The sequence below is a fragment of the Hermetia illucens genome, chromosome 2 (genome assembly GCF_905115235.1).
Source record: "Hermetia illucens chromosome 2, iHerIll2.2.curated.20191125, whole genome shotgun sequence".
Taxonomy (NCBI): Eukaryota; Metazoa; Arthropoda; class Insecta; order Diptera; family Stratiomyidae; genus Hermetia; species Hermetia illucens.
In genome coordinates this window covers 42469606-42491813 of record NC_051850.1, presented here as the reverse complement: position 1 = coordinate 42491813, position 22208 = coordinate 42469606, and the positions used below count along the sequence as shown (strand labels likewise).

The 22208-nt window shown below is 43.4% G+C and overlaps 2 protein-coding genes across 2 annotated transcripts; both read right to left on the bottom strand.

The window, feature by feature from the left end:
• Positions 1-12910: 12910 nt before the first annotated feature.
• Positions 12911-13924, bottom strand: LOC119648418. Its single transcript, XM_038050170.1, has one exon. It carries the CDS (start codon positions 13922-13924, stop codon positions 12911-12913), a length of 1014 nt encoding a protein of 337 aa, XP_037906098.1.
• A 6753-nt stretch (positions 13925-20677) lies between these two features.
• Positions 20678-21691, bottom strand: LOC119648417. The gene has a single exon (XM_038050169.1). The coding sequence runs from the start codon at positions 21689-21691 to the stop codon at positions 20678-20680; it is 1014 nt and encodes a 337-aa protein (XP_037906097.1).
• Positions 21692-22208: the final 517 nt, after the last annotated feature.

Below are 22208 nucleotides of genomic sequence, written 5' to 3'. Positions count from 1 at the left end.
CCGAGCGGACCATTATGAAAATTTTCACGATAAGCTGGACACTCGGGATTGCGAGAGATATCTGTATCGATTTCGTTGATGACAAGAGCGGTACTTTGCTTACCAACCGTCGAGCTGCAACGAATATATTACGAGAATACTTCGAGCAGATTTCAAGCCAGATTTGTCAAAAATTGCTTAACTACGGACCCAATACACGCTGCGCGGTTACTCATGGAGAAACACTGTGAGAAGCACGTCCTCATTACATTGCATTTTTGGATCTAGAGAAAGCGTTTGGTCGTTTGCCACGCGAACTCATCTGGTATGCTTTACGACAACACTTAGTTCCAGAAGAACTCGTTCGTTGGGTTCAGTTGCTCTACCACGATCCAGAACGTAAAGTTCGAAGTATGGCGGGTGTATCAAAACCGCTTCGTGTCTCTGTTGCTGTTCATCAAGGAAGCGCCCTCTTACCACTCCTCTTTGTTCTTGTTGTGGACGCCGTCACACGGGATATCCAAAGTTCAGCGTCCTATACACTGCTTTATGTAGGTGATGTTTTCCTAACATCTAATAACAAAAATGATCTGGAACCGCTTGCCGACGCTATCAGCATTGGAGAACTGCGTTATGACATTGTTTCAAGCATTAACGCAACCGGAATGAAAGTGTCCTTTGTGATCGACATGTCAATGAACATCTCAGATCTAAAATTTACCGCAATGTCGTCCATCCTGTCGCCCTCTATGGTTTTGAGTGTAGGCCGACTATAAAAGACAATGAATGGCGTCTTGTGGTAATGGAGATGAAGATGTTGCGTTAGACTAGTGGCGCGACACATTTTGATCACATCCAAAATGTGGATTTCCGCGACCGTTATGGGGTTGCAGCGATCGTGGAAAAATTGCGAGAGAGGCGTCTTCGATGGTATGGTCACGCAATTCGTGCTAACGAGAATTCACTTGCCAAGATTGGTCTGAACATCGAAGTCTATGGTAAACAACCAAAAGGCCGACCGAAACAACGGTGGCTCGATAGGTTGGATGGGGCTTTAAAAGCCTCGAGATTGCATCCAGATCAAGCATTTGATAGAGTCAAATGGCGAAACCCCCCTTGTGAACGGGATAACGGCTAAAGAAAAAGAAGTTTTGGCCCATAAAGAAAGCCAGGGTGTTTCCCTCTCGCTTATGGATTAGGAAATCAGTCTCAGTATGTGATGTATTATCGAATGCTCTTCCGATTTCAAAAACACAAACAGTGCTGTTTCCTTGTTTTTCTACGGCATCCCGTAATACATCCGCCAACTGATATAAAGCAGTTTCGGTTTACCGTCCTGCTCGGTAAGCGTGCTGACATTTATATAGAGGATTGCGTATTAAAACGGTAGTTCTTATATAGTTGTATATGACCTTCTCCACCGTCTTGAATACAAACAATGTCAGCCAGATTGGTCTGAAAGATTTAGGCTGAAATGGATCCTTTTTACCCGCTTCAGGAATAAAGGCTACTTTTGCCCGCCTCCAAGCCCTTGGTATATATCCCAAGGCTGCCCCATACCACCCTTAGAAGAGATTCTAGTATGATTTCTAGCTCTTTCTGGAGTAGTACTAGGAAAATGCCGTCTACGCCGGGTAATCCTAACTTCCGTGCATAAATCTTTCGGTAGCTTCCAATTCGCCTTTCTTTCCCTTTTGTTCGTTGTTAAGGTGTCAGGCAGAATTTGGTCGTCTTTCGTCGTGGGGTATAATCCCGAGAAAAAAGTTCTGAGAAGTTCTTTCTTCAAACAGATAGAAGATAGTGCCTTGTCTTTGGCTATAGTTTTATATAGCCTTAAAGTTTCTAAAGTTTGTTCTATTCCTTTACATAATTTCCTGAACCTCTTTCGTTTTGCTTTCCTGATCGCGTTACTATACACAGTCACCTCGGCTAGACTCCTTCCTTTCTCATTCTGGCTAGGTTCCTGTTGCACCAGAGTACGTCCCAGGATAACTTGACCACCTAAGCTGGACAACTGTTTTTGCTCAGGTACATTGCATATGAGTCCCAATCGGTTCCCCTCGGATTCATTATTATTTTTGTCATGAGAGTTGCTCTCAATGTTGCATAAAGGGCTCATCCGATAGCCTTCAATTCTTGATGAGGGTATTTCCTAGAGTTATGCCTAGTACTTCTTGTCTAGTGCTGATCAGGACTGTTGGAGGTTTCCCTATGTTATATACATCTAACTTATTGCACAGAATAAATTTAAGAAGGTACTCAGCACTTTGATTAGTGTCACTGCTTCTCCAAACATCGTAACGTGTGTTGATACTGAAGCCGAAAAGATTAGATAGGGCCTTTTTCTGGCACAATTTCTTGAGTCTGTGTGGTATCTGGATGTCATCTTCTGGGAATTTGTCCGATGCCACAACTGCTTCCCGAGTTTTCCTGCCGACTTCCAGTGAAACTTAGATAGTCAGAATTTTTTCAGCCAGGAATTTTGAGAGACATGCATATTTTAAATTTGGTATAAGAATGCAAGCTCTTGCTATTTCACAAGAGGAGTCCCGAATTACTTGGATACTTCATCCTTGGAGACAAGAAATATGCCCCTGGTACTAGCAGTCTAGCCTTCTCCTAGAGTCAGCATTATTCTCATGTTGTTCTTAGAGGTTGCTCTTGCAATCACTGCAAACTCTCCTACGACGAATCCTCCCCCGGCTTTTCCATCCGCATATGCACAGATATGTTGCCTAATCTATGGTGAATACGGAAATTTTGACGTTTGAATGCCTCCAGGGATCGATCATCTACCCCGATTGTGAAGAGTTTATTTTTGCCCTCCACCTTGCTTCTGAAGATTCTCCACAATCGCATATGAAAATCATCATTCTGAACAATCAGCAGGCCTATAAAATCCTCTGTCTCTAGCCTCTCTATACGATCCTGGTATATCATCCCCAGAAAATATTGACACTTCCGGTCCTTTCCAGCGTGGCCATGCCATCTTAACTCCTTGCTTCACCCCTGGCATACCCAGGAATTCCCCTTCGTGTGTTCGGGTTTTGTAATTTTTGGGAGCATTCCACTCATGTGGGCTCCGCTGCTCCGCGCTTTATTGGCTTCGATGATTTCTAAACTCCGACGCCGAAACTCCTCTTCTTTTTGCAGGCTTTCCTTCTGATGGCCATTAAGTGCCTGTACCGCCTGCTCTTTTCTGACGTCTGATACTCTAATCTTACATGTGGTTTTGCTTGTTCCTGGTTCTTGAGAAGCGGCGTTTGTTGGTTCCGATCCGCACAGCAGGCCAATGTTCACCTTGACTCCGCTACTTGACGCCCTAAATTCTCCCTTTTTAGTGTAATCACCTGTCTTCTGTGTCTTCGCCTTTTGAGTCAGGTTGTGTGCTCTGCCTAATATGGCAGTTAGGAGGCACCTTGCTATAGACCCCGTAGCACGGTTAAGTCAAACTTACTTAATGAGGCGACCAGGTATAAGTGAAGTTCCGTTCAAATATATCAATTGCGGGGCGCGATTTTCAACTTCTCGGTCTAGATCTGCAGCATTTTGTTAATAGTAGGGCACCTCGTACAGGGTAGGGCTATCACAACTCACTGACGATTTTGTTAGACGAGAGACTTGGCTCCTGGAGAGCCAGATATCATTTTCGAATAGGGATAGTTTGGCTGCCAGTCACATATCACCCTCAGAAAGTGACAGGTTGGCTCCCAGGGAGCTATATTCCGCGTCAATCTATCCTGTAGTCCACTATTTGGCCCTTAGTTGGAACATGCTATACCATTTTATTTTTATTTTTCTTTGTCTCTTATTTTTTTTTTCGTTTTTTGTTTTGGTTTGAATGTGCTATAAAAATTTAAATGTAACGAAGTAATCACCCTTTTTGCTACATAACTCACGGAAATCAATTTGCCACAAAAAAGGATCTTCAGAGGGGGACCGTTCGTGATTTTCCAAGTAGTAGAATTTTACAAAAATGATTTCGATTCAAATTTGCAAGCTTAATTTCACCACACTTGCTTCTACCCTTAACTCAATGTGGCTTCACATCGGCACGTACATATTTTATCCTTAAAAAATCTCACATAGGACGCAATAAATATCGATTTAGTATCCATAAATTCAATGATAATGATGTTTATGTCCCACAATACAACGCATCAAATTTTATCAAATCGTTCATATATCAGTTCCACCCTTCGCGATGGTCCCTCCGCATATAATATGCAAACCGGGGAAGTGAATAAATAGCTTTAAAAGCAACCACTTCGAAATGGCATTTTGATGGGCTTGATGTGTTGTGTCTATGATTTATGATCTCATATGATACTGCCAGGACGCGTAAACAAGAACGTATGCCGGCAATGTGAGAAAAACACTTCGCCATGTAGTCCTGCCGGTGGCGGTAGCTGGGCTACAAACGACTCCTTGTTCAAGCGTTCGTCGACATGAAAGGTTATTATGAGGGCGTATTCATGTGGAGAGCATTAAAGAAAATGAACGGTGATGAATTTCAGCACGTTATTTCCCAGAGTATATTACGGACGAGTTTCCCGGCATCTTTAAGAAATGATTGAATGGCTTAGCGGTTAGGAAGCGTGTCCTTGTGACGGAGGGGTCCATGGTTCCCTTTTATAAAGTGACTTAGTTCCAGAGTTTTCAGTTTCTTTGTTTATCAGAGAAGCCATGCGGGGTTGCATAGATAAAAGAGGGTCGAAATATAATGCTGACCACAGACTCGCAGCATTTTTACCATAGCAACCTGGGGTCGTTCCCTTTTCAGCTTAAAATTTCATAGCACATAATTTGGTATCCACAGTAACTTTGAGAGGAAATGCCGGAAAACTGGCTCCTAATGCGATAAAAAATGTGAATCTAAACACAAACTCCTGGGGTTTCACGTGAATGAAATTCAAGTGTTGTGGTAACTAACTCCTATTTCTTCTTTAAACGTCACCCTTGCCGCGCAGAACACCTCATAGTAAGAGCTTAAGCAGTGAAGTTCGCGAGAAGGAGTTACGTACATAATTCTCAACCCTGGAAGAACTCTAGAATATAATCTAAAAGCCTAACCTGACTCTCAAGGATACAAACAGCAACAATTTCAGAGCGAGCTACAAATTCGTGCACAACTCACCTGAATGATTACTTCAGCGGCGAAAATAAAACAAAATTGAGGTAGAGGAGATGTTTACGTATGCCCACCGGCGTTTGCCCCACTTCCATCCACCCTCATAACGAATGTCATTTTATATACACGACATGACTTATCTCTGTGCATTGGGAAGTCTACCAGCAACACAGCGTCTTACGTAGCGAAAAGAAAGTTACACTGAAAATATTTGGCTAAAGTAGAAATTCCCACTTGTTATTTCTTATTTAAAGTATTTCAATGAAACATTCTACCCCAAAGACGTTGGTGATAATGTCAGCAGCGTGCAAACATATACACATACACATTACATTCCTCGTGATGTAAACATCCTTTCGTAGCACAACCTTAATCAAGGAAAATTGGGAGAAACTTGTTTGTATAAGAGAATTTGGTGTAATTGACTTTATTGTGGGCTCTAAGGATGCGGAAAATTGTAAACTTAACTACTTTAAACATTCAAATTTATTTGAATTGTATGCTACCGAAACGGTGGTGGAAATGGGAAGGATCTTGTTGAGCCTTTTGTAATGCATGCAAATGAATATGCTTTTCGGATGAAGCCTACGTATTGACTCTGAATTAATATAAGACAACAAACATTGAAAGATACACTTCTATCAATAATGATTAACCTTCTGAATTTATAGACACGGAGCATATCCACCCAGTTTTCGCAATATTCCTGTCTGTCCTTGGCCACATTCTGCAACTGCCGAGAAGCTGACATTTTTCAACGAATGTTGCGTACCATATAGAGGGTGGATCCGTTCATTATTTTCAGTACAAAAGTGAAATTCACCGCACAAAGAGATCAGAAATAGAATGGTTCGTCCTTTTTCACACAGGGTAATGCATGTCCCAGGGTGAAACGTGGATTGGTATTCACGATCGAACATAAAACCTGGGAAAGGCATGTTAAACCAACACCGACAGTTCTACTACCGAACCCTATCTTTACTTCCACATAGTGATCGCTGGGTGGGTAGATAGATATCAGTGGCTTCAACTCCTAAGACCATAGCTGTTGTGGTAACAGCTCAAATCTTCAGAACCAGTTCATAGAATTACTGAAAGAAAGCCACTCTCCATCTTGCAACCGGAGATCTCTCTGAGGTCCTCAAAGAATAGTTTATCTAGTGTCCATAGCTTGGCTCTAACTAGAGCTTTGGAATCGCCGAGGAAGTGTCTGAAGGTTCCTCCCTCTTCTCCGCAGCTTTGATAATGAGAATTGTAGCATATGCCGAGTTTCGCGCCATGGCCCCCTATAGGCTAGCGCTCCTTACAAACCGCCATAACCTTGTATGCATTTCCATGCGTCTGGCACAAGAGCTCTCGCGGCTAAATCTCGTTGTAGCCAAATCCTCCTTCGTTTGTCACAGGTGGTAAACCTTCACTATCTGAGATCCACGGTTGCTAAGTGATTGCGAGTAGGTACGTTGTGTGTATCCGAGAAAGCTCCCACACAGACTCGATGAATCATCTTTGATTCGCAAGTGAAGAATACTCTGTCCATAACCTTGCAACATGCCGCCGGTCGTCCACTCTGATCTGGTTGGATAGTGCACAGTAAAATTTCTCTTGATGTTCAGCTTGTTTAGTCCGTGGGGAATGCCAAGGGTTCCAGAAGTACTTCATCCAGGACGTTATTATGGCCGTAGGACTTACGTGGAGGTTTAGTGCGAAGAGGTAGAGGGGTACATTGAGAGCATTTGCCAGGCAGGTCTGGAGATACCTATTAAGCTTCGTTCTATTGTACTTTTTGTTCAGTGCCTGCCATCAAACAATAGAATGATACGTTAGAAAGCGACGTACCACGGCTATATACATCTGGAGAAATATCCACAGTTGAAGATACCATTTCCTTGTATAGGTCCCCTTGGAGGCAAAGAAGGCGAAGAAACATGTGCTCTTAATTCTCATTTAGCCGCGGTAAGTAGTGTTGGGTCGAAGTATAGCAAAAATCCTTAGGATAATTGCTTAAGGCTCTTAGGCCACAACAAAGATTACCGATCCTTGGGACGGGTAATGAGACTATCAAAAACCACAGATTGATTATGACTAGCCTGGTTTATTAATTTCTTTCTGGTTTATATACAAAATTATTGCTTAGTTTAAAATGCTTTATCGACAAATTATAATTCTTCATGAAAGCTAAATTGCATCTTCATCAAAAATTCTTAGGTGTAATTCGGTCGCCTTGACCGTGATGAACTTCCGTCAGCGTTTTCTTCCCTATATTATTGCAGGCACAGTTGATATGGGTCGATTACCTGGTTAGCACGTTTTGTGGTGCAAGGTGAAGGTCGCTGACTTGAGTATGGACATTGTGCGGGTGTCGTGTGTCTATCATAAACATTTTGCTGTGGAGCAAGAAATGTTTGATGATCTGTTTCTTGGGCAATTGTTGCTGGATTTTGCTAGTACTCGGTAAGAATTGTTGCAATAGATATTAATTGTTGACATTTTGCATTTCATGCAATTTATTTCTTGTTGTGGATTAATTCTTTGATTTCTGCAGCGAAAACTGTTCGATGATCTGTTTCTCGAACATACCGCCCACCAAGAACCTCTGGGTTCTTAGATACTTGTTTCATTGTTGGCTGCTGGTGTGGGATCGTACCAATTTGGTTCTTGGATTTAAGATGATTGCTGCGTCTTACAGAATGACTGGATGTTCTTTCTTATGAGTATTAGGATAAAGATACTGGTTAAACCAATGACGATAATTAGGTTTATTGGAAAATTGAATGCGTGGGAATGCAATTCCTTCCATGCCATGTTCTTGCTTAACCCCTGGTTCTTATATGCTTCTTGCACTATCGTGGAGAATGACCCTGTTGCTTCAAGGAGAGTTGATCCATTGAGTATCGGCACTGTTTCGATTGCCACTGATGAGTTGATGTTGGCCGCAAAAGGCTTAAAATATACCTTCAGATTTGCTGATAAGTCTCTTTGTTCGGAAAGAAGGATTATCTCTTTCGTTGTTAGGGAACAATCTGAAGTCAATTGGATGATCCCTTCCTCTTTGAGGACGATTTCGCTTCTTTGTCCGTTACACAGAGCGTACGCAACCGTCGGTGACGGTGTTGCATATATCCAGGTGTTCGGGGTGTACAATTTTTTCAAAATTATAGAGTGCATTTGAAAGTGTTGCGTGGAACAATTTTTTCCTTCGTAGCTATTGTACACTTGAGTGATGAGGCAATTCGGATGCATTTGTATATTGTAAAGTGCCCGTAATTGAATCATATAACTTGTCTTATTTAATGCGAAACTATTGTCAAGTTCTTCCCGGCTGATTTCGAAGTACAATTGCTCGTCATAATTTAGTCCGAGGATACCTTCATGAATTTCAGGTATAACAAACAGATTGTTGTTGAGTCGTTGTGGAATTGCAGATGCTTGTATAAGATCATAGTGATGTACGTCAAATATTGGCAAATATCCTTGTATCGTGATTTTTTGCTGGTCGTAACTGGTATGGGTTGCTGCGTTGGGTTGATGATGAATCTGTAGCGATGGTGGTAGCAGCCTCATAGTGTGGTTCAATGTTGTAACTACTTCAGTTATGTGCGAACATTCCCAAATGGACGCTTGGTTTGATACAATTCGCCACAAGCAATCGTATTTAGCCAGTGCTTCATTCAAAAAATTCAAAGCCTGTTGGTATGTGTTCAGGAAATGGACATGGATTTTATTCTTGTCGACCGCAATATACCATTTTTTGAACTCATTGATTCGCTGTATGCACTCATTTAGATGTATGTTGAAATGCTGAAGTTGGGTGGTGATTCGGTTATTGGTATCATTTAACATTTGAGTTGCTTTTAGCATAACCTTTCCTTGATGTTTTACTGTGTTCAATAGGTTGACTTGGTTCGACGAGAGATCGTCTATCTCCTGATACACTTGATCGTTCACTCCAAAGACAGCGGTGAGTATTTTTCCCAGTATACCTCTCCTTTGTCGTGATCTCAGAAACTGAATTGATCTTGCTCGATGCTGAATATTATTATTCATGGTCACTAAATGCTGGTTAAGTCTCTCGCAGCTTATATCATAGCTCATCTGTTTACTATATTCACACAACCTCGTCATGTTTTGAATTACGTCATGAATTCTTATGTTGTCTGTGTGAATTTCACTCCAAGGTACATGGATGTTAAATTGGAATGTTCCCCTATTTATGACCGCATTTCCTAACTCTTCTAGGTAGAAACCTCCACTCGACTTTTTCACGCTCACGATAGCCGTTACGTGTGATACGCAGAGTGATATTATAGTCGCTAACATTAATGTCCATGAGGGCGTAATAGAGTGGTTGGTTATTCCACGTCTTCGCTTGGAAGGAGGTGGTTCGTGGTGCTCGTCATTATCTGCCTCTTGTACAGGTTTAATGGCTTCTCGTGGGTATTCGTCGTTTATTGGCAAAGGACACAGTTTCACTACTGGTCGCTTTGTGATATGTCCATTCATTTTGATCGTTGTTACCCGGACCAATCCATCTTGTCCTGGATGTACGTCGATTATTCGTGCCAACGGCCACTTTGTGGGAGGAGTTTTTTCACTTTTCACCAATACCAGCATGCCCGGTTGTAAATTTGCGATTGGCTTTAACCATTTTGGACGTTCCTGTAATCTGGACAGGTATTCTTGATGCCATCGGTTCCAGAATTCGGTTGACAATTTTTGTGTTAGCTGCCACCATCGTAGTTCCTTGACGTTGTCCGGTGTTTTATCTGGTAATGCAAACATAGAACTTCCGATTAGGAAGTGTGCAGGAGTGAGCGCATCTTCGTTGATCGCATCACTACTTAATGGTGCTAAAGGCCTGCTGTTTAAGCATGCTTCAACTTGAGCAAGGGCGGTGTACATCTCTTCGATGTTTAGAAGGGATTCTCCGAAGGTTTTCAAGAGGTGTCGTTTCACCGATTTGACTCCGGCCTCCCATAATCCACCGAAATGGGGACTACTTGGTGGAATGTGATGCCACTCGATGCGGTCATTCGCCATCCACGCTTGCGTTTCTTGCGTCATAGTTTGAAACATGGTCCTTATTTCCTTTCCAGCTGCTATGAAATTTGTTCCACAATCGCTGTAGATGGCTTTACATTTTCCTCTTCTGGATACGAATCGTTTTACCGCTGCTATGCATGCTGCTGACGTGAGATCGCTGACTAACTCCAGATGCATAGCTTTCGTCGCAAGGCAGATGAATACCGCAATGTACGACTTGGCAGTCTTTGCTCCTCGATCGTTTGACCATTTAATCCTTAATGGTCCTGTAAAATCCAACCCGGTTTCCCAAAATGGTCGATTTAGTACCACTCTGGAGGATGGTAAGCTTCCCATCAATTGAGCTTGTGGTTGCGCGTTACTTTTGTAACAGGTGATGCATTTATGGATGCATCGTTTTACCATTTTCTGAGCGTTTAAAATCCAATATTCTTGCCGTAGAGTCGATAACATTAGTTGTGAGGTTCCGTGTAAAGTTTTATGATGAGCATGCCGCACAATGATCTCAGTGAAATTGCATTTACCATCCAATATAATGGGATGTTTGTTGACGTTGTTGGCATTCTGTAGCCTTCCGCCCACCCTGAGGATACCGCAGGAATCAATAAATGGACGTAATTGGATGATTCGTGATTTACTATCGATCGACTGCCCTTTCTTTAATCTTTGGATCTCGGGTAAAAACGAACGAGTTTGCGCTATCTTAATGCACGCAGTTCTGGCTGTTCGCAGTTCTTCCGCGGTGAGATATCCACAGGATCGGTAACCATTACTACTCGGCAACAGTCGTCTGCAGTATGCAACTACACGGATTAGCCTCGTATAGTTGGAGAATTTATCGATCACTAGATCCTGTTCTTCTGCTCGTAACGTGTGCAAGGTGTTTCTTTTCTCTAGCTCCATGGGTTCAATGCACTCCATTGTTGGGAAGCTAACAGTATCGGATGTGAGAATCTTTGGGCCATTCCACCATAACCCAAATTCGTTTAGCTGTGCTGGGGTCAATCCCCGTGTAGCGCAATCAGCAGGGTTTTCGTGCGTTCCCACATGATGCCACTGTTCCGGTGTGCTACTTGCATGAATTTCACTCACTCGATTTGCGACATAAGTTTTCCATCGAGCTGGATGGTCGGCTAACCAAGAGAATACAATCGTTGAGTCTGTCCAGTAGTGGGTGGCAGTATCAATCCAACTGACAACTGAGGCCTTAACTTGATTCATCAGTTTGACCAGCAATACTGCGCTATTGAGCTCAAGTCGTGGTATGGTTTGTACAGCAAGCGGTGTTACCTTCGTTTTAGCCGTTAGTAGTCTAGCCTTGGGCTCCTCCGAGTGCTTAAGGATCCGAATGTAGATCACAGCAGCGATAGCCGTTCTCGATGCGTCACAAAATCCGTGTAATTCGATTCGGTCCTTGGAGGTAGTCCCAATCCATCTTGGCACTCCAATAACTCGGAGATTTGTAATTTCCGCTTGATATGTCTGCCATTCTTGCGCTAATTCTGGCGGTAGCTTGTCATCCCATTCCAGTTTCTGAAGCCATAATTTTTGCATGAAGACCTTTCCTTTGATCATAATGGGCTGCAACCATCCGAGTGGATCAAATAAAGATGCGATCGTTGATGCCACTGTCCTTTTAGTTGGCCCACCTGTAGATAGGGTCTTTACATGAATGTTGAACATAAACATGTCTCGTTGAGGATGCCATTGCAATCCCAACGCCTTAACGCGATCTTCCTTGTTGAAATTAAGTGGGTGTGCTGATCCCCGGTGATGCTCTGGTATGGCTTCCAACACTTCGTCTAGGTTCGAGTTCCATTTGCGCAGATCAAACCCACCCATTTTAAGCAGATGGGTTAATTCCGTGTAGAGGCTTATTGCCTCCTCGATAGTGTCTGTTCCGGTCATTAGGTCGTCAACATAAAAATCCCTTTGCAGGTATGCTGCTGCATTCGGAAATCGATCTTGCTCGTTCATGGCCAAGTGGTGCAGTGTTCTGGTGGCCTGGAACGGGGCGCTTGCGGTTCCGAATGTAACTGTCTTTAACCGGTAATGACGAATTACATCTGCTTCGTTTGGGCGCCACACGATCCGTTGGAGATCTGCATCCTTGCTTCGGACTCGTATTTGTCGGTACATTTTTGCCACATCTGCTGTTAGCACGACGGGATACAAACGCCATCGCAAAAGAAGTGCGATTATCGAATCTTGTATGGTTGGTCCTATCATCAACAAGTCATTCAAGGATTTCCCAGATGCAGTTTTTGCTGATGCATTGAAGACCACTCGCACTTTAGTCGTTGTGCTGGATTCCTTGATGACTGCATGATGTGGTAGATAATATGACGGTAAACCCATTTCATCCTTTGGTATTTCCTCCATGTGCCCGCAATCTAGATAATCTTGCAAGCATTCGTTGTACTCTCGAAGCAATTTTGGGTTTCTGAGCATCCTCTTCTCGTGCGCTTCGTACTTCAGAATCGCAGCCTTACTCGATGGTGCCAAGTTTGTCCTTGGGTCAGCTTTGAGTGGGAGCTGCACTTCGAATCGTCCATCTTCCAATCGTTTGGTGGTCGCTTGATAGTGCGCTTCACATTCTTCTTCTTCTTTACTAAGCATTTCTCTGGGAACTACCTCTTCCTGAATCCAGAATTTTTCAAGTTTTTTGTCCAAATCGTTGGTATTTACAAAACTGATACTAATATTGTCTCCTGGTGAGGCTGTCATCGGACCAGAGAGAATCCATCCGATTTTCGTTTTTTAGGCTGTTGGGGTTCCGTGAATAATTCCGTCCAATAGAATATCCCCGTATATGTCTGCTCCAAGGAGAACATCGATTCTGCCCTTAGTTCTGTAATCTGGATCAGCTAGGTCTGCGGGGGTCAACCCAATGTGACCATCATTGCTTATCGTCGCAGAAGGAAGAGGTTTCGTGATAGTATCAATGATTAATGCGATGGTACTTATTTCACCATTTGACCATTTTTCCTTCATGGTTATTGGTACTTGTCCTCTACATTTCCTGGTTGCGCTTCCAATTCCGGATATGATCACTGAGGCACGCTCTCGTTTCAACCCCAATAAATTTGCAGCGTATTCCGTAATGAAAGAATTCTGGGAGCCTTGGTCTATTAGCGCACGCAGTTTGATGAAGTCGCCGTTGACATTGCGCAGCTCAATTATTGCGGTTGCCAATAGCACCGTCCACATGTTTTCCTGATTCACGAGATTGCTCTGAGACTGGTCAGAATGCTTCGGGTTTGACTTTTTCGGAGCTTCAGACTTGTCCGTAGTCATAGGATGCAGCATAGAATGGTGTTTCTTTCCGCAAGTTTTACACGCTGCCTTTGATGTGCATTCGTACACTCGATGCGCACGCATGCAGTTGAAGCACAAGTTGCTTGCTTTAGCAACTTCTCTTCGCTTGTCTATAGTGTAGCCTTGGAACGTCGGGCACTTGTATAGACTGTGGTCTGATTTACACAATGTGCACTTTTCGTATTCGTTATGGGTAACAGTATGGATCCCCACTTTCTTGGACTTCTTAAAGGAGGAGCACCTGTTAACTTCTTCAATGATGTGGCACTGGGTTTCTAGGAATTCTAGGAATGCCTCTAACTTAGGTACGTCCGCTGTCGCGCCAATTTTCCGTTGCCATTCTGCTCTGGATTCTGGATCAAGCTTGTTCTGTAGAATGAATATCATGACTGCGTCGAATGGGTCAACCTCCAAGTCTTGAAAATTCGTGATCAACTCGTTGGTCGTATCAACCATTCTTTTGATGCCTTCGGCGTTTACCACAGTTTTCATGTTCCAAAACTGGGCCAAAAGTGACTGTGCAATAATGCGCTTGTTGTCGTATCTCTTCGCCAAGAGGTCCCAAGCTAATAGAAATAGTTGGCATCCGACATATTAAGATGCCTAATTTGCTGAGACGCTTCTCCCTTTACTGATGCCCGAAGATACTGTAGCTTCTGCACTCCAGACAGTCTCCCGTTGTCGTGGACAAGAGATTTGAAGAGGTCTCTGAACGAAACCCAAGCTGAACAAGTTCCATCGAACGTTGGAACCTTAATCGCTCCAGTCTGACCGCATCTGGTTCTACTGATTGTAAGGTTCCATCGGCTGAGTCGTTGGTGTGTCCCACTCGCTTTCTGAACTCTGACAGCCTTTCCGCAAATTCGATGCTGTACACTTCGTATTCGGCCTCGGCTTCGTCGTATTCCGTCAGATACTTCTGCAGAAGCTCCTTAGTTTGAGCCAAGTTCTGTTTGGCTGAGAAATGGTTGTCTTCGCATGACTTCCATTTTCGATTGAGTACTTCCAATTTCGTTTGGAAGTAAAGCTCGCTATGTCGAGTTTTAGCATCCTTCTTAAAGTTCCGTATGACTTTGAGGAACTCCTCCAGATTGTGCTTCTGGAGGACGGTGATGGCCGAATCCATTCCGCTGCTGGTTGGCATCACGCTGCTCTGACGGTCAAAGTAGTTGCAAAATTACGTGTTGAACCTTGTGGATGGTTCCACTTATCAACGAAGTAGTATGTTAGAAATCCTAAGTCGGTTTTAGGACTTCCTTCGCAGTTGCGATGATCCACTTAACTGCGCCAACTAAATGCAAATGTTCGCAACGTAGCGAAGAAATTCTGTGTCTCCAGATGCCGGATCCGGCTCGACGGACCAAAAAATATGTTGGGTCGAAGTATAGCAAAAATCCTTAGGATAATTGCTTAAGGCTCTTAGGCCACAACAAAGATTACCGATCCTTGGGACGGGTAATGAGACTATCAAAAACCACAGATTGATTATGACTAGCCTGGTTTATTAATTTCTTTCTGGTTTATATACAAAATTATTGCTTAGTTTAAAATGCTTTATCGACAAATTATAATTCTTCATGAAAGCTAAATTGCATCTTCATCAAAAATTCTTAGGTGTAATTCGGTCGCCTTGACCGTGATGAACTTCCGTCAGCGTTTTCTTCCCTATATTATTGCAGGCACAGTTGATATGGGTCGATTACCTGGTTAGCACGTTTTGTGGTGCAAGGTGAAGGTCGCTGACTTGAGTATGGACATTGTGCGGGTGTCGTGTGTCTATCATAAACATTTTGCTGTGGAGCAAGAAATGTTTGATGATCTGTTTCTTGGGCAATTGTTGCTGGATTTTGCTAGTACTCGGTAAGAATTGTTGCAATAGATATTAATTGTTGACATTTTGCATTTCATGCAATTTATTTCTTGTTGTGGATTAATTCTTTGATTTCTGCAGCGAAAACTGTTCGATGATCTGTTTCTCGAACATACCGCCCACCAAGAACCTCTGGGTTCTTAGATACTTGTTTCATTGTTGGCTGCTGGTGTGGGATCGTACCAATTTGGTTCTTGGATTTAAGATGATTGCTGCGTCTTACAGAATGACTGGATGTTCTTTCTTATGAGTATTAGGATAAAGATACTGGTTAAACCAACGACGATAATTAGGTTTATTGGAAAATTGAATGCGTGGGAATGCAATTCCTTCCATGCCATGTTCTTGCTTAACCCCTGGTTCTTATATGCTTCTTGCACTATCGTGGAGAATGACCCTGTTGCTTCAAGGAGAGTTGATCCATTGAGTATCGGCACTGTTTCGATTGCCACTGATGAGTTGATGTTGGCCGCAAAAGGCTTAAAATATACCTTCAGATTTGCTGATAAGTCTCTTTGTTCGGAAAGAAGGATTATCTCTTTCGTTGTTAGGGAACAATCTGAAGTCAATTGGATGATCCCTTCCTCTTTGAGGACGATTTCGCTTCTTTGTCCGTTACACAGAGCGTACGCAACCGTCGGTGACGGTGTTGCATATATCCAGGTGTTCGGGGTGTACAATTTTTTCAAAATTATAGAGTGCATTTGAAAGTGTTGCGTGGAACAATTTTTTCCTTCGTAGCTATTGTACACTTGAGTGATGAGGCAATTCGGATGCATTTGTATATTGTAAAGTGCCCGTAATTGAATCATATAACTTGTCTTATTTAATGCGAAACTATTGTCAAGTTCTTCCCGGCTGATTTCGAAGTACAATTGCTCGTCATAATTTAGTCCGAGGATACCTTCATGAATTTCAGGTATAACAAACAGATTGTTGTTGAGTCGTTGTGGAATTGCAGATGCTTGTATAAGATCATAGTGATGTACGTCAAATATTGGCAAATATCCTTGTATCGTGATTTTTTGCTGGTCGTAACTGGTATGGGTTGCTGCGTTGGGTTGATGATGAATCTGTAGCGATGGTGGTAGCAGCCTCATAGTGTGGTTCAATGTTGTAACTACTTCAGTTATGTGCGAACATTCCCAAATGGACGCTTGGTTTGATACAATTCGCCACAAGCAATCGTATTTAGCCAGTGCTTCATTCAAAAAATTCAAAGCCTGTTGGTATGTGTTCAGGAAATGGACATGGATTTTATTCTTGTCGACCGCAATATACCATTTTTTGAACTCATTGATTCGCTGTATGCACTCATTTAGATGTATGTTGAAATGCTGAAGTTGGGTGGTGATTCGGTTATTGGTATCATTTAACATTTGAGTTGCTTTTAGCATAACCTTTCCTTGATGTTTTACTGTGTTCAATAGGTTGACTTGGTTCGACGAGAGATCGTCTATCTCCTGATACACTTGATCGTTCACTCCAAAGACAGCGGTGAGTATTTTTCCCAGTATACCTCTCCTTTGTCGTGATCTCAGAAACTGAATTGATCTTGCTCGATGCTGAATATTATTATTCATGGTCACTAAATGCTGGTTAAGTCTCTCGCAGCTTATATCATAGCTCATCTGTTTACTATATTCACACAACCTCGTCATGTTTTGAATTACGTCATGAATTCTTATGTTGTCTGTGTGAATTTCACTCCAAGGTACATGGATGTTAAATTGGAATGTTCCCCTATTTATGACCGCATTTCCTAACTCTTCTAGGTAGAAACCTCCACTCGACTTTTTCACGCTCACGATAGCCGTTACGTGTGATACGCAGAGTGATATTATAGTCGCTAACATTAATGTCCATGAGGGCGTAATAGAGTGGTTGGTTATTCCACGTCTTCGCTTGGAAGGAGGTGGTTCGTGGTGCTCGTCATTATCTGCCTCTTGTACAGGTTTAATGGCTTCTCGTGGGTATTCGTCGTTTATTGGCAAAGGACACAGTTTCACTACTGGTCGCTTTGTGATATGTCCATTCATTTTGATCGTTGTTACCCGGACCAATCCATCTTGTCCTGGATGTACGTCGATTATTCGTGCCAACGGCCACTTTGTGGGAGGAGTTTTTTCACTTTTCACCAATACCAGCATGCCCGGTTGTAAATTTGCGATTGGCTTTAACCATTTTGGACGTTCCTGTAATCTGGACAGGTATTCTTGATGCCATCGGTTCCAGAATTCGGTTGACAATTTTTGTGTTAGCTGCCACCATCGTAGTTCCTTGACGTTGTCCGGTGTTTTATCTGGTAATGCAAACATAGAACTTCCGATTAGGAAGTGTGCAGGAGTGAGCGCATCTTCGTTGATCGCATCACTACTTAATGGTGCTAAAGGCCTGCTGTTTAAGCATGCTTCAACTTGAGCAAGGGCGGTGTACATCTCTTCGATGTTTAGAAGGGATTCTCCGAAGGTTTTCAAGAGGTGTCGTTTCACCGATTTGACTCCGGCCTCCCATAATCCACCGAAATGGGGACTACTTGGTGGAATGTGATGCCACTCGATGCGGTCATTCGCCATCCACGCTTGCGTTTCTTGCGTCATAGTTTGAAACATGGTCCTTATTTCCTTTCCAGCTGCTATGAAATTTGTTCCACAATCGCTGTAGATGGCTTTACATTTTCCTCTTCTGGATACGAATCGTTTTACCGCTGCTATGCATGCTGCTGACGTGAGATCGCTGACTAACTCCAGATGCATAGCTTTCGTCGCAAGGCAGATGAATACCGCAATGTACGACTTGGCAGTCTTTGCTCCTCGATCGTTTGACCATTTAATCCTTAATGGTCCTGTAAAATCCAACCCGGTTTCCCAAAATGGTCGATTTAGTACCACTCTGGAGGATGGTAAGCTTCCCATCAATTGAGCTTGTGGTTGCGCGTTACTTTTGTAACAGGTGATGCATTTATGGATGCATCGTTTTACCATTTTCTGAGCGTTTAAAATCCAATATTCTTGCCGTAGAGTCGATAACATTAGTTGTGAGGTTCCGTGTAAAGTTTTATGATGAGCATGCCGCACAATGATCTCAGTGAAATTGCATTTACCATCCAATATAATGGGATGTTTGTTGACGTTGTTGGCATTCTGTAGCCTTCCGCCCACCCTGAGGATACCGCAGGAATCAATAAATGGACGTAATTGGATGATTCGTGATTTACTATCGATCGACTGCCCTTTCTTTAATCTTTGGATCTCGGGTAAAAACGAACGAGTTTGCGCTATCTTAATGCACGCAGTTCTGGCTGTTCGCAGTTCTTCCGCGGTGAGATATCCACAGGATCGGTAACCATTACTACTCGGCAACAGTCGTCTGCAGTATGCAACTACACGGATTAGCCTCGTATAGTTGGAGAATTTATCGATCACTAGATCCTGTTCTTCTGCTCGTAACGTGTGCAAGGTGTTTCTTTTCTCTAGCTCCATGGGTTCAATGCACTCCATTGTTGGGAAGCTAACAGTATCGGATGTGAGAATCTTTGGGCCATTCCACCATAACCCAAATTCGTTTAGCTGTGCTGGGGTCAATCCCCGTGTAGCGCAATCAGCAGGGTTTTCGTGCGTTCCCACATGATGCCACTGTTCCGGTGTGCTACTTGCATGAATTTCACTCACTCGATTTGCGACATAAGTTTTCCATCGAGCTGGATGGTCGGCTAACCAAGAGAATACAATCGTTGAGTCTGTCCAGTAGTGGGTGGCAGTATCAATCCAACTGACAACTGAGGCCTTAACTTGATTCATCAGTTTGACCAGCAATACTGCGCTATTGAGCTCAAGTCGTGGTATGGTTTGTACAGCAAGCGGTGTTACCTTCGTTTTAGCCGTTAGTAGTCTAGCCTTGGGCTCCTCCGAGTGCTTAAGGATCCGAATGTAGATCACAGCAGCGATAGCCGTTCTCGATGCGTCACAAAATCCGTGTAATTCGATTCGGTCCTTGGAGGTAGTCCCAATCCATCTTGGCACTCCAATAACTCGGAGATTTGTAATTTCCGCTTGATATGTCTGCCATTCTTGCGCTAATTCTGGCGGTAGCTTGTCATCCCATTCCAGTTTCTGAAGCCATAATTTTTGCATGAAGACCTTTCCTTTGATCATAATGGGCTGCAACCATCCGAGTGGATCAAATAAAGATGCGATCGTTGATGCCACTGTCCTTTTAGTTGGCCCACCTGTAGATAGGGTCTTTACATGAATGTTGAACATAAACATGTCTCGTTGAGGATGCCATTGCAATCCCAACGCCTTAACGCGATCTTCCTTGTTGAAATTAAGTGGGTGTGCTGATCCCCGGTGATGCTCTGGTATGGCTTCCAACACTTCGTCTAGGTTCGAGTTCCATTTGCGCAGATCAAACCCACCCATTTTAAGCAGATGGGTTAATTCCGTGTAGAGGCTTATTGCCTCCTCGATAGTGTCTGTTCCGGTCATTAGGTCGTCAACATAAAAATCCCTTTGCAGGTATGCTGCTGCATTCGGAAATCGATCTTGCTCGTTCATGGCCAAGTGGTGCAGTGTTCTGGTGGCCTGGAACGGGGCGCTTGCGGTTCCGAATGTAACTGTCTTTAACCGGTAATGACGAATTACATCTGCTTCGTTTGGGCGCCACACGATCCGTTGGAGATCTGCATCCTTGCTTCGGACTCGTATTTGTCGGTACATTTTTGCCACATCTGCTGTTAGCACGACGGGATACAAACGCCATCGCAAAAGAAGTGCGATTATCGAATCTTGTATGGTTGGTCCTATCATCAACAAGTCATTCAAGGATTTCCCAGATGCAGTTTTTGCTGATGCATTGAAGACCACTCGCACTTTAGTCGTTGTGCTGGATTCCTTGATGACTGCATGATGTGGTAGATAATATGACGGTAAACCCATTTCATCCTTTGGTATTTCCTCCATGTGCCCGCAATCTAGATAATCTTGCAAGCATTCGTTGTACTCTCGAAGCAATTTTGGGTTTCTGAGCATCCTCTTCTCGTGCGCTTCGTACTTCAGAATCGCAGCCTTACTCGATGGTGCCAAGTTTGTCCTTGGGTCAGCTTTGAGTGGGAGCTGCACTTCGAATCGTCCATCTTCCAATCGTTTGGTGGTCGCTTGATAGTGCGCTTCACATTCTTCTTCTTCTTTACTAAGCATTTCTCTGGGAACTACCTCTTCCTGAATCCAGAATTTTTCAAGTTTTTTGTCCAAATCGTTGGTATTTACAAAACTGATACTAATATTGTCTCCTGGTGAGGCTGTCATCGGACCAGAGAGAATCCATCCGATTTTCGTTTTTTAGGCTGTTGGGGTTCCGTGAATAATTCCGTCCAATAGAATATCCCCGTATATGTCTGCTCCAAGGAGAACATCGATTCTGCCCTTAGTTCTGTAATCTGGATCAGCTAGGTCTGCGGGGGTCAACCCAATGTGACCATCATTGCTTATCGTCGCAGAAGGAAGAGGTTTCGTGATAGTATCAATGATTAATGCGATGGTACTTATTTCACCATTTGACCATTTTTCCTTCATGGTTATTGGTACTTGTCCTCTACATTTCCTGGTTGCGCTTCCAATTCCGGATATGATCACTGAGGCACGCTCTCGTTTCAACCCCAATAAATTTGCAGCGTATTCCGTAATGAAAGAATTCTGGGAGCCTTGGTCTATTAGCGCACGCAGTTTGATGAAGTCGCCGTTGACATTGCGCAGCTCAATTATTGCGGTTGCCAATAGCACCGTCCACATGTTTTCCTGATTCACGAGATTGCTCTGAGACTGGTCAGAATGCTTCGGGTTTGACTTTTTCGGAGCTTCAGACTTGTCCGTAGTCATAGGATGCAGCATAGAATGGTGTTTCTTTCCGCAAGTTTTACACGCTGCCTTTGATGTGCATTCGTACACTCGATGCGCACGCATGCAGTTGAAGCACAAGTTGCTTGCTTTAGCAACTTCTCTTCGCTTGTCTATAGTGTAGCCTTGGAACGTCGGGCACTTGTATAGACTGTGGTCTGATTTACACAATGTGCACTTTTCGTATTCGTTATGGGTAACAGTATGGATCCCCACTTTCTTGGACTTCTTAAAGGAGGAGCACCTGTTAACTTCTTCAATGATGTGGCACTGGGTTTCTAGGAATTCTAGGAATGCCTCTAACTTAGGTACGTCCGCTGTCGCGCCAATTTTCCGTTGCCATTCTGCTCTGGATTCTGGATCAAGCTTGTTCTGTAGAATGAATATCATGACTGCGTCGAATGGGTCAACCTCCAAGTCTTGAAAATTCGTGATCAACTCGTTGGTCGTATCAACCATTCTTTTGATGCCTTCGGCGTTTACCACAGTTTTCATGTTCCAAAACTGGGCCAAAAGTGACTGTGCAATAATGCGCTTGTTGTCGTATCTCTTCGCCAAGAGGTCCCAAGCTAATAGAAATAGTTGGCATCCGACATATTAAGATGCCTAATTTGCTGAGACGCTTCTCCCTTTACTGATGCCCGAAGATACTGTAGCTTCTGCACTCCAGACAGTCTCCCGTTGTCGTGGACAAGAGATTTGAAGAGGTCTCTGAACGAAACCCAAGCTGAACAAGTTCCATCGAACGTTGGAACCTTAATCGCTCCAGTCTGACCGCATCTGGTTCTACTGATTGTAAGGTTCCATCGGCTGAGTCGTTGGTGTGTCCCACTCGCTTTCTGAACTCTGACAGCCTTTCCGCAAATTCGATGCTGTACACTTCGTATTCGGCCTCGGCTTCGTCGTATTCCGTCAGATACTTCTGCAGAAGCTCCTTAGTTTGAGCCAAGTTCTGTTTGGCTGAGAAATGGTTGTC

Excerpts from the sequence above, each read along its gene's own strand:
- LOC119648418 (XM_038050170.1), bottom strand. The coding sequence starts at position 13,924 with ATGGTTGATACGACCAACGAGTTGATCACGAATTTTCAAGACTTGGAG.
- LOC119648417 (XM_038050169.1), bottom strand. The coding sequence starts at position 21,691 with ATGGTTGATACGACCAACGAGTTGATCACGAATTTTCAAGACTTGGAG.